Source organism: Pelobates fuscus, chromosome 6, assembly GCF_036172605.1.
Source record: "Pelobates fuscus isolate aPelFus1 chromosome 6, aPelFus1.pri, whole genome shotgun sequence".
Taxonomy (NCBI): domain Eukaryota; kingdom Metazoa; phylum Chordata; class Amphibia; order Anura; family Pelobatidae; genus Pelobates; species Pelobates fuscus.
The window spans coordinates 249,122,346-249,134,694 of record NC_086322.1 but is presented as its reverse complement, the minus strand read 5'-3'; the positions used below and the strand labels follow the sequence as shown (position 1 = coordinate 249,134,694).

Sequence of the window (12,349 nt, the reverse complement as noted above, 5' to 3'; positions counted from 1 at the left end):
CACTTCTATCTTCACCGTTATTTTTTCAACTTCCAGCTGCTCCACAACCCTCGTCAGCTTTGTATCCGCACGTGCAAGTCTCTTTCTCCATCCCTCGTCCTCTTATCTCACCACTCACTCTCTCTCTCGTAACTATCTCCTACCTTCCCCATCCCGGCGTGCCTACGTCCTCACGCCTGACCCCAAATATGCAACATGTTTTGATGTGCTACAAATAGGCAGGGTTTTGGGTGCCAGAAAGGGACCCGGTATCACAGGTGATCCCACTCACCTGCACAGCGCAGTGAACCACCCCTCTGAGCTCAATGCTCCCGGACACACAGTTTGTTTGTTACCCAATTGCAGAAACATGATCCTCTATCCACTGGACTATATGCAACACCCCGTACTGGGGGCATCGGCCTCCACGGAACAACGCGACATGCCCGAAGATCTGTGAACTCCAACCCCACGGGCGTTTCTCATTTGTCCCCCGACAGCAACAACTCTGAAGCGCTCTATGAACGCAAATTGAATACTCCAGCACCCGACAACGACCACCTGCAACAACATCTCAACACCAGGTTGGCATACGGGACTTCCGAGGTAGGCGCAGGTTGACGGCGGAGTACACCCACAGAGACTTACACTACCCACCGTTGTCCTAACCGCAATACCAGAACGCGCGAATTTGGGACATCGCCCCTGAGTTGGACTTTTATTGGGACTGCTAAGGTTAGGGTCATGTCTTCTTGTACCCTCAGTTCTTAATTTTCAAGCAATAGCCAGGCTGGTACCCCAAAGCGCTGCCATGCTTGAGCGCAGATCAACTGCAAAAGTTAAGTTTTGTTGTGTTTTTATATGTTCCAAGCCACTACTGCGGCATTAACATGCATAAGGGGCAATCGTCCAAGCCTACACCCAAGTAGATACGATGGTGTAGTTCACCACGTAGCGCATAACAGGCTTTTTTCAGAACCTCCCATTAAAGTTACCCTACACGCAGTAAGTCGCGCTTTCCGTTTGAATTTCAGTTTAACCAATGATAAGCCACCTATAGGCTAACACACTACACTCAATATCAAAATTGACTGTCCTGGCGACTCACCTCAGCACTACCTTATTTTTATTTCTATTTTATTTTAGTCAATCCGAAACTAACACGACACGCTTCTATACACCTTAGACATGCAAACCACGAATTTCAGGTGTGTCAGTCCACTGGCCCACCCAGCAAGATACCTAGCCTGATTTAAGCTAGCCAAAGCCACCTGCTATTAATGGTGAACAGCACTAGGATCCCTCAGCTGAGTTTGGTCTCTCTTGTTTTAAATTATATACCCTTATACTGAATCCAGCAGGGGCAAGGCATAGCCAACATGATCAGTGCTGGGCCCGGAACCTATCTACACTCACTTTACACTCAGATAACTAGCTGAAAGTTGTATTGTTTTTTAATTGTTCATTTCCTTGCTCATACCTTTAACATTGGAACCAGCCTATCTTATGTGTAAAAACTAGTGCAGACCAGCACACCGTTACCCCGGTGGTTCTGAAGCGACAGAATACCCTAGATAATTTCTGTGAATAGCTTTTATGTATATATAATGCGCTTAGTTAAAAGATGGAGGAATTCCACAGTTACAATTAACCGCCCCACACTACCTGTCCTCCCAAAACTGCATCTAACTACGCTTATTACGCTTCATATAATAGACTATCCCACCTGCCCTAGTGTAATATTTGGGCCGTTACAAGGCTTTGAGCCATGCAGTTACGGAGAAACGAAATTACTTTGATTTGACTGACTGATCGCTCCAATTAGCAACCCGACACGAGAGAGCACCGCAGTACACTGCTCCATGAGGTGTCTCAAGCACAGTCCAAACCCATAAGTATGAATGTCATGTTAAAGCTTTACACGTTCAAATTTTGGATACTGTCTATATTATACAACCACAGGTGAATTAACATTGCAACTATAGTAATTCGAGTTACTGCTTTAAATCCTTTCGCACTTGACTTTGTTCAACATCTTTATTGAATATGCATTGTATTTTTCAGGAGTCACTTAAAACAAAAAATGTGCATTGTATTTCTAAGACATGTCACACAGCAATGATGTTTACTGATATAAAGCGGGTGCCTGCTGTTGGGGCATGGCACACGTATATGTGAATGTTACCCTTATATATGCACTCAAAAATAAAGAATTTCAAAAAAGAAAGGGACCCGGTATTTGTCATGCTGCTTACAAACGATTTGACAGAAAAGGTCAGGGATAGGTTCTCAAACATCCACAACAACATAATAGGCTGTAACACCACAAAACAACAGCAAAATGCATACCTAGATATCTGGTCAAGGTATGAGGCTGCCTCACTCTCCACTGTCCGTAGTTCTGCCACGGTCTCCTCCTTTATATAAAAAAAATAAAGTTATGACAAGTAACTCATTACCAGGAATACTAGTATTTAATGGAACAAAATAACTTTCTTCCTGTCTGCTCTAGTTTTCTTTAAAACATAAGACAAAGTAGGGTCTATTTTGTCTTATGTATTTTTCTTACACTTGACCAGCTATGACCCAGGGGAGGAGCAAAGTCCGCACCATTTCCTGAAGTCAAAGCAATTTTCCCACAATTCTCAGCTTCCTCCTGCTGCTTCCGTCGGCGTTAGAACGCCAGTGAAACTACCGAATTTCGTCCTAACAGAATGAGAACAGTTTGTCCATTCGTGTTAGGACGAAAATAAGGACTTTTGTTTGGATCGGAATTTCATTTGAATGAATGAAACTCCAATCCTATTCGTGCCGCAAGTAGATAGCTTCCCAATTCCCACAGTATAAGGGAGCGGTCTACTAAATGGCTGAAAGATCTAAATTGGTCTTTTATTCAAATTTACTAATAAATCTGCCCCTACTCGCATGTCTACTAAACAGTGGCTCACTGTTGTAAAAAACACACCCCACTACTTTAATGCCGCTTTAAGAGAAAGCAGAAACATATGACTTTTTTTTTTTTTTACTAAACAGTGAACTGTGGAGAATTGACAAGAGAATTACAAATATTAAGCCAAAAGGGTGAGCTGGTTACATTTCAAAACTGACTGTTTTGGCATGATCTTTGCTATTCCCTCATTGGCGCTCATAATTTCAGTTTTATAAAACAACTCCAAACTTTCTTTCTTTCAGTACAGGAGTTTGGTGATATGTAACCCCATAATCATGAGAGTAATAGGAGTTCCAGTGCAGCAACAAATGAACCACTGATGGTCTTATCCATATATTTGAGCTAAAGTTCAACTGGGGTATTTTGTATTTCTGCAAGAAACAAGAAGTTGATACGCTTACAGATTGTGTTTGGAGCAGGTCTCCAGTTGTGCTCTTTGCCCCTTGTCTTTCTAATATGATTGGGCTTTCAACGAAAGACCTGCTAGTCTAATGTTTGACAAGAATACGACATTATCAAACCCACGTGCCAAATTCATGCAGCATCTGTTTTATCTATGTCACAGTTACAGGCCAATGGTTTAAATGATAGAGGAGATGGGATTTTTTAAATATATTTTATTTTAAATCTATATTTCAATCTAGCTTAATGCAAATATCATAAATTCATTCTTGACATATAGGTATGCCTTTTTTTTCCTCTTTCACAAATGTGATCTGGACAAATCTTTTGTTCGCAATGATCTGCACTGCCAAGCTCATTGAAAGGTTTATGAATAATACTTAGTGACTGAGACAGGTTAAATCTCAAAAGTGCGTGAACTAGTATTTGTTGCTAATTATTATTATATTATTGTATTATTATATTATATTATAGTAGCATTACACATATCAGGAGAAAAATATATTGTATTAATTTATTATTATACGTTTTGGGTTATGCAGCTTTTGTCCTCAGGGATTTCGGCGGGTACCAGGTCATGCAGCGTGATTTGAGCAAAGATTGCCCAAGCTGTGTTCAGCCATTTACTATAGCTGTTTTGGTCAGTCTATGATCTCTTGTGGACTAGAGTTAAGTCCCTGTATATAAAAAAAGTTTGATATAAGGTCTATTTTATTTTGTATAATGTCAATAGGCCACTTTTTAAAAGTACAAAAAAAATAAATAAATAACGCAACAAAAATTAAGAACAGACATTATTTTCAAAGACTGCATTATAACTATGTGTGTTTGTGCCAGTGTATGTGTCAGTATTTGTAACTGCATGTGGGTTGGTGTGTGATATAGATAGATACACACACTTTAGGTAGAAGAGAAGCAGGGAGAGCCTGGGGCAGAGGATGAGCAGGGAGAGCCTTTAGTGGTAGTGTAGCAATTAAAAAAAGTTATGGATTATTGGCATTGCATATAAAATACTGATTGTACCTGGATGGACACTCCAAAATTGTTACCATCTTCTATCCTTGGGATAAGCAGCTGAACCCACATTTTTACCTAAACCACAAAACAAAACAAATACATTTGTATTTACATACAACATGATCACAACACAATCTTTAACCGGACAATAAGCACTCATACATCTTAAAGCTAAACTGTCACTTCTCTGGTGGTACCACTGAAAATCATTTATATAACTTGTGTATATTTTTTTCCACGTGATTCTCGATTTTCTTTCAAAATTTATATATTAAAAATGTCACTCCATGCATCTACAAAATTTAACTGCGTTTTACATTCATATTGATGCAGTATTTTTCTAAACTTTCAAAATCTTTAATTTAGTTAAAAAAATAAATAAATAAAAATCAGGCTTTCTGCAGTGTTACTCCACCTCCATACTACTTTTTACAAAGCAAATTCCTTATTACATAAACTGAGGATGTATTCAACTAAGCTAAAGAGAGATCAGTGTTAGCAGACTTGTTCATCCGTCAATGACTATCCACTTATTTAGCACAGCATTGAAACTTGTACAGTGTTTCAGAAGATGACAGCAATTGGCTGTGCCTTGAGCTACACGGTTTACCTTGCAAATAGGAATATGTTTTATAAAAAGGGAAGATGTGTCGGGGGGCGGAGCCGAACCAGCTAACCGACAAGTCGCACGTTGTGTGAGCTCCTGCGGAGAGAGTCCAAAAACCGCGTATAACCCGAATCTGACTGCTGGAGACTTACCGCAATTGAGCTCAGTACACGGAGAAAGCTCCCACGGACCTGTCGGTACCATCCATGGCGACGTACTCGACCGGGAACCGCAGCGGCAACGTGAGGCCTAGCGGAGGCACGGGGGTCGGACGGCCGCCTTCCCGCCAGATGCCAACCGCATTAAGAGTGAGGAACAAACTCACCCCCCCCCCCCTATGGACCGATGGGGGATATCTCGGTCCCCACCGGATGGGGTGTTCTGGCCTCCGCACCAAGAGACAGGCGCACCGACCTCCCTATACGAAATGGAGGCAGGGGTCCCCAAGATGGTGGAACATTCTGACATGCAAAGGTCGGACAAGCGAAGGCACCAAACTGTTACAGCAGCAACTAAAGATTGCACGAGAGACTCTATTGACAGAATCTTTGATCGCTTTTGGGCGAAACTAGAGGCCTACATGCAGCCAGCAACCCCACGCTACCAAAAGGCCGCAGGGATGAGAGCCGAAGACGGGAACCACACTTCAGCTCCACACACCCAGAGCCCTCCCGGGCTGAGCACAACGAAGGGTATGGTCCGGAGGTACCGGCCACATTGGTGGAGAGCAGCACAGCGACCGAACCAGCGACTGAAGAATACTCACCGCACTACCCCGCACGGGGCGACCCTGGGTCTCGTGGGTCCCCAGGCTGGTAGCATACAAACTCCAGCCCTCCCGCAGCACCGGGGCAGGGAAGGATTCCCACCCCCAAAACGTCGAGGTTCGGCTCCAGTGCGAACGAAGCCGGGCATGAGATCCAAACAGAACAAGCACCCGCCTCCCAACCGAGTAAAGCGACGTCAGCCGCGGAAACCGCACGACCAGCTGGGGTGGCGAAGAGTAGTCCGACACCCTGCCAGCCGCTACCGCAGAGTGACGAGCCACGTCATTCAGGCGTCTGTCCTCAACTTCATGGAGAGAACTCCCCGGTCACCTCTGAGCCGACACTCATGCTACCTGTGGCAGAGTATCTCCTCACCAAACGAGCAAGCCGCTCCCTGGAACTTTGTCGCAGGCACCAACTGGGTCCAGACCATGAAGGTCCAACACTCCTGGCTTAGGGGACCCTACAGAAACGGCATAGGGTGAAGAATAGCATGCAGAGGGACCTGTTCACTCATCATGAGAGCTGGTTCTGGCAAAACACTACCTACTACAGGCTACACTGACGGCTTCAATTCATAAACAATTTACAAAGCTAAGATTGATCAAAATGCTTAGGCGCTATCCCATGTCTAGATATATCCACAGTATTGCTAACCTAACCTAGTTTACCTCATAATATATTGTAAAACTTATGATGTTTCTTCTCCTTAAGTGCATGCTACAACTTAGCCTCCACAATCATCCTAATAATACCAGACAGGTCTTTAGAACTAAGCCCTGCAGCCTGCCGCTTGGCTAATAGCGTCATCTTATGGCCCCTTACAGCCACTACCCACCATACGCTTCGTTATAGCATCTATTGCAACCCCATTCCTCTGTGCCATCGTAAGTAATCCTAACCTGGGCGACCGTATACGGAGGCAGGGATACAGTGGCACCATTTCTCGTTGTACTGCATAACACGCTCATTGTTGATCTAGCTACAAGATGCACTCAGTTTAAATGTGATACCTACAATCTATGACTTGTATTTCATAACCATGCAATCTTACCTCGAAGCTAAAATGTTTAGGCAGCATGTATAGTCTGTTAGTCCCTTTCATTAAGCTATGCCTGTCTATGTTTACTCTTGTTTTCCTTAAAAAAAAAAAAAGTGCAGCGCATCCTGAATCTGTTACCATAAGGTTACCAATTATCTACTGAATGTAATATCATTTGTCATCACTGACCTATGTATTTAACACTGCACATTCAAAAATAAAGAATCTAAAAAAAAAAAAAAAAAAAAAAAAAAAAAAGGGAAGATGTGTCTAAGGAGGTGGAGTTACACTGTAGATAGAATTCTCACCTAAAAACTAAAGATATTTTCTCCTTACACTGATCTGCCACGGAACGTATTCAATTCTTGAGGATACACGATAACCTGGTACTCAATTCGGAGTATATTTAGTATGTTTCAACATTGCTTTTGTCCCCCAACATCTCTTTCACCATTTTTCCTACCCCTTTGTGTTTCTCCTTTGGGTATTACTTGTTATACGACATAGAGGTAGCACTGTGTTTTGTGTAATCCTCAGGCTACTGATCCCCCTTCAAGAGGGTGTTACCATAAAAATGATTCCACATTAATGCCATTTTAAATCAATTTTGTGTAACTATCATGCTTTTCCCTCTCACCTTCTTTTGTCTTTTATGTACCACTTCCCCTACAACCTTTTTTATTTCTTTTATGTACGCTAACGAAGCACAATGATTTAAAAACAATGATTTAAAAACCAAAATAAACAAACAGATTTTAACAGGATGAAAAATGCAGCATAAATAGAAGGCTTAAATCTCACAATTGCATTTAAAGAGACGCTCTTACCCATACAGAGACATTACCCAAATACAGTAAAAATAAAAAATAAAGTCTATTTAGTAAATGTACCCCAATGAACAAACATGCATTTATACGGAGAGAGAGAGAGAGAAAAAATCTAGAAAGGACATGGAAAATGAAGGCAGTAGTAGTCCCAGTTGTCATACGAGCACTCCAAGTTTGGGTATGGGCTTTAGCAGATTCCAGGTGGGACATCGGAGATCGTAGTCCAGAAGAATGCCGTTCTAGGACCAGCTAAGATACTGCTAAGAACCATCAGTCTCCCATGCCTGGTTTCTGGTCACTGATCCCTTTGGATCATAGCTCACCCTTTCGTTTAAAAGAAGCAATGTTCAACACAGTGTCCATTACAAAGGGTATCTGCAGAAATTTTATATGAAGTCTGAACACAAAAGAGGTCTGTGCTCATTGCATGTAAAACTGGGAACCATAGAGGAGCATTTGATTGGACCGTTCAACAAGTTCTGCATGGTCTCTGAGCCAGGTAGGAGAGGAAGGGAATAAAAAAAAGAAAAAAAAAAAAAGAAAGAAAAATTTAATAATGAAATAACCATCAAAGCGGGGAGGAAGCGCCCAGAGGCAGGGAAGATCAATGCCTTCACTTGCAGGCAATGTAAGCAGAAATGCTCCTCATGAAGACTGCTATTATCATGACCATTCTAAAAGCAGAAGTGGTCATGGTGGTTGGAGTAACCTATTAGTATGTTAGACCAGCTGTTCCCAAACGGTTTGACGTGGTGCCCTGGGGCGCCGCGACGGGCACACAGTGGCGCCTCTCCCCTGTCGGCACTGCAGGACCGGAGGGGAGATCAGAGATCTCCCTCACCGGCCCGCTAGCAGTGTAATGCTGGCAGCCGGCAGGAGGGGGAGCTCTAACCTGCAGCTCTGCCAGGTTCTCCTCTCACGAGCTAGGGGCGTTGTTCACCTTCACCACTAGGACCACCAGGGATTAGTACTGTCCAACCTCCCAGGCAAAGGGGAGATTACCCCCTCATACAACCTGCCCCACTACACACACACACACACACACACACACTGCACCCCCCCCCCCACACACACACACACACACACACACACACTGCACCACACACACACACACACTGCACCACACACACACACACACACTGCACCACACACACACACACACACACTGCACCCCCCCACACACACACTGCACCCCCCCCCACACACACACACTGCACCCCCCCCACACACACACTGCACCCCCCCCCACACACACACTGCACCCCCCCCCCACACACACTGCACCCCCCCCCACACACACACTGCACCCCCGCCCACACACACACTGCACCCCCGCCCACACACACTGCACCCCCGCCCACACACACACTGCACCCCCGCCCACACACACACTGCACCCCCGCCCACACACACACTGCACCCCCGCCCACACACACACTGCACCCCCGCCCACACACACACTGCACCCCCGCCCACACACACACTGCACCCCCCCCACACACACACACACACTTCTGCCCCTATCCCCTACTACAGCCTCTATCCCGGCAGATCCCAGGTAAGTTGTCAAACTGTTCTTGAGCAGTTTCACTACTTACTCTGGGAAGGCACTACGGCCCTACTGGCACCATAACCACTTTAAAGTGCTGTAGTAGTTATTGTGCCTGGATTGTTTCTTTCAATAATCTACCAGTGACCCTCCCAAGATTAGATTGTGGATATATGCTTGAACAGGGGCCCAGTATATGCCACTGCGCTGCACATATACAACCTAGAAAATTGTTTCGACTTGGGGCACCTTAGAAAAATATTGAAATATGAACCTAAAAGGTTTGGGAACCACTGTGTTAGACAATTAAATTAAAGGGAGAACAAGCATTCAAAAATGAATGTCATTTTTTAACTCACCGTGTTGCATTTTTCAATGAGAAGCCTAATTTCAGGCTTCACCTTCTCAATGATCTCTACCAACTGAGCATTACTTTTCAGCATTCCATTGGGCATCACAAAAACTTTGGTTCCTGTAAAAATTTAATTAAAAAAAACAAAAAAAAAAACCTTATTACAACTTGGCAACATGTCAAGACAACAGAAATCCATTGGTTAGCTTGTGTGGGATGTGTGGTGATGGTGGTTGGGGGACATAATGATGACTGCTGCAGTACTCAAATTACCAGAATATGGAGGACACTAAAGACAGAGAGAACATGGATCTAACAGATAGTGATATACATAACTGGAAAAATGTGAAATTCACTTTGAATGCTCACTTATGTAAATACATCTAATACAGAGCTAGCAAGTAGTAACATGGAAAGGATAAAAGTAGACTTAAAAGAAGAATTGAGGAAGAATCAGGGATTTGAGGATAAGGACATGGAAAAAAAAAAGAATAAAGAAACAAAAACCAGTGAAAGAGGGAGAAATTATAACACAAATAAGAACTATGCAAACAAATCCATCCAATTATATAATTAGCATGGAATTGTGGGGCTACATATTTCACAAGTGTTCAGTAATTGGCTCTTGATGTTCGGTACTCCATCTAAAGGAAACTAAACCTTATTATGAGAGACAATTTTTCCTAGGTGACATTGCCTCAATTCATAGACAAATATAACTTTTCTCTCAAGTACGTTTTGTATGTATGTGTATTTCCACCTTTTTGCAATGCTGATTTTTGTTTCGGTACATATTTTGTGGCAGAGTGAGAGCAACAAAGAAAGCAATCTGGTATTAGAATGAGCTTAATTTAATAGTGCCAGTATTGGATTAGGAGTAATGGTTATCTATAAGTAAACAGAATACCATTTAAAAAAACGCTTACATCCAAAAATCAGCTACATTCTGGCATTGCTACGAGATATGAACATACAATGCTCTCATGGAACATACACTTGGATAGATTGGGGATCAACTTGGGAAAATGTGCAACAATCTTTCTGGGTCCATCTCTATACACATTTGTATCCATTTTATGACAAGTAGTAAATATCCTGGCCCCAACAGATTCCCTGCCTAAATCGCGTTTCAAGAGGAACTGGAATTATCATTCCCACGTAAAAGGTTATTCAACAAAATCTTAAAAATTACCGAATTAGAGCTCTTGTTCAAGTTATTTAACTTATACAAGCACTCAGAGTGTTTTGATGTGTGGGTGGTGGGTGGGGGGTTCTCTCTACAGACTGGCAAACATTTCAAGAAATTGAGAATGTGTAAAGTTTGTTATCATTGACAAACGCATGATTAGCTTTTGTTGTAAAGTCTCCACAGTTGGTCGGTGTCCCAGACATGCAATATCCTCTACTATTATCAGCCAAGTTGTCCACCACCAACCACCATATTGCTAATACTAGAGGTCATCAGAGTGTCACTGGAAGTCAACCTGTCTCTGACAGCGCACTGCCTCCAGGGAGAATAAGCTGAAGGCTATAAAGTATTCAGAGCTGTTTCCTGCAGTTTTTGCCTTTCTTTAAAGAACATATTCCTCAGTCAAAATCTTTTTTTTTTCTTTTTTTGCAAACATTTATACTTCACTGCTCCTTGGTGAACGTCATGTGTACTTGTTTTCTTTTTTGTGTGCGTGAATGAAAGACTCTGGCCAGTGTGATACAACAACCATTTAGACTTTGTAGCTTTGTTAACTGCATTTTTTCTTACTTACCTTTGTATGGTAAATATATGTTGCACACATGACCCTGCAGGCTCATTGCTAAATTCTCTGCAATTTAGGAGTTGTATCACTTTGTTTTTACAGCCATAGTCATACCTCCTTCCATGTGACTTGCACATTCTGTTTAATTTAGAATGTCTTATCTTCTGCTCTGTTAATAGCTTTCTAGACAATATAGGGGCCTCCTGTGTGTGAGATTAACGTTCAATTTACAGAGCAGGAGATAAAAACGGCTAAAATGAAAGTCTGATGAAAATGAAACCATTTTCTTTTTTCATGCAGGCTGTGTCAGTCACAGCCAGGAGAGGTGTGGCTACAGTTGCATAAACAGAAACATCCAACAATTTAACTCTTAAATGGCAGATAATTGAGCGGACAATTTGCAGGGACAAGATCTGCACAACAAACTGCTAAAGTTGTTTTGATAGTTTCCTTTACGTGGTTAAAGTGATTGATAGAAACGACTGGAGGTTTTTTTTTTTGGGGTGGGGTGGGGGGAGAAGTTCTTCAGTGTTTGGACCTCCCAGAAAAAAATATTTGCTCTGCATGGAGACACTGAATACTCCCCATAGAGATGCATTAATTAAATAAATCTCTATGAGTAGATACTGATTGGTGCACAAGGCGTTCTGCAGCACATGCACAATAGCCTGCCAATGCTTTCCTATGAGAAGGCATTGGATTTGCTGACATCATCAAGACCAATACAGCAATGGAGAAATGGTAAATAAAACAACCTTTTTAGTGGGGGGCCACTAAACAGTGCATGATAAAAATACTAAATTTCTAATTTGCTAAAATGTAATTTCTATGTAAACCGTTTTATTTATTTCATTTTAAACCACCACACACACATTTCCATACATGCCATGTGTTCCCCTAGTCAACAAGTAAAACTGAAAATTGCAGTACACTCAATAATTAAGTAAACGGACATCAAAATCTCAAAAAATGTGTAAACACTGACAAATATTACCTGTGAAGGCATCATCTCCATCTTCCAATTTCCTCTTCTTTAAATTTGGCTGCAAAAATGAAATTAATGAGTAATACTAACAATTGTTCTATAAAAATGGCTAAGCTTG

At 42.3% G+C, this 12,349-nt stretch overlaps 1 protein-coding gene across 2 annotated transcripts in view; it reads right to left on the bottom strand.

The window, feature by feature from the left end:
- PSME3 (proteasome activator subunit 3) overlaps positions 1–12,349 on the bottom strand; it is a 50,205-nt gene that overhangs the window by 20,829 nt on the left and 17,027 nt on the right. For both annotated transcript variants that reach the window (XM_063458919.1, XM_063458920.1), the window contains exons 5-8: positions 12,241–12,289; positions 9,500–9,612; positions 4,355–4,423; positions 2,329–2,396 (exon numbers count right to left, since the gene is read on the bottom strand). In XM_063458919.1, the coding sequence (XP_063314989.1) occupies positions 2,329–2,396; positions 4,355–4,423; positions 9,500–9,612; positions 12,241–12,289 (299 nt within the window). The remainder of the gene's footprint in view (positions 1–2,328; positions 2,397–4,354; positions 4,424–9,499; positions 9,613–12,240; positions 12,290–12,349) is intronic.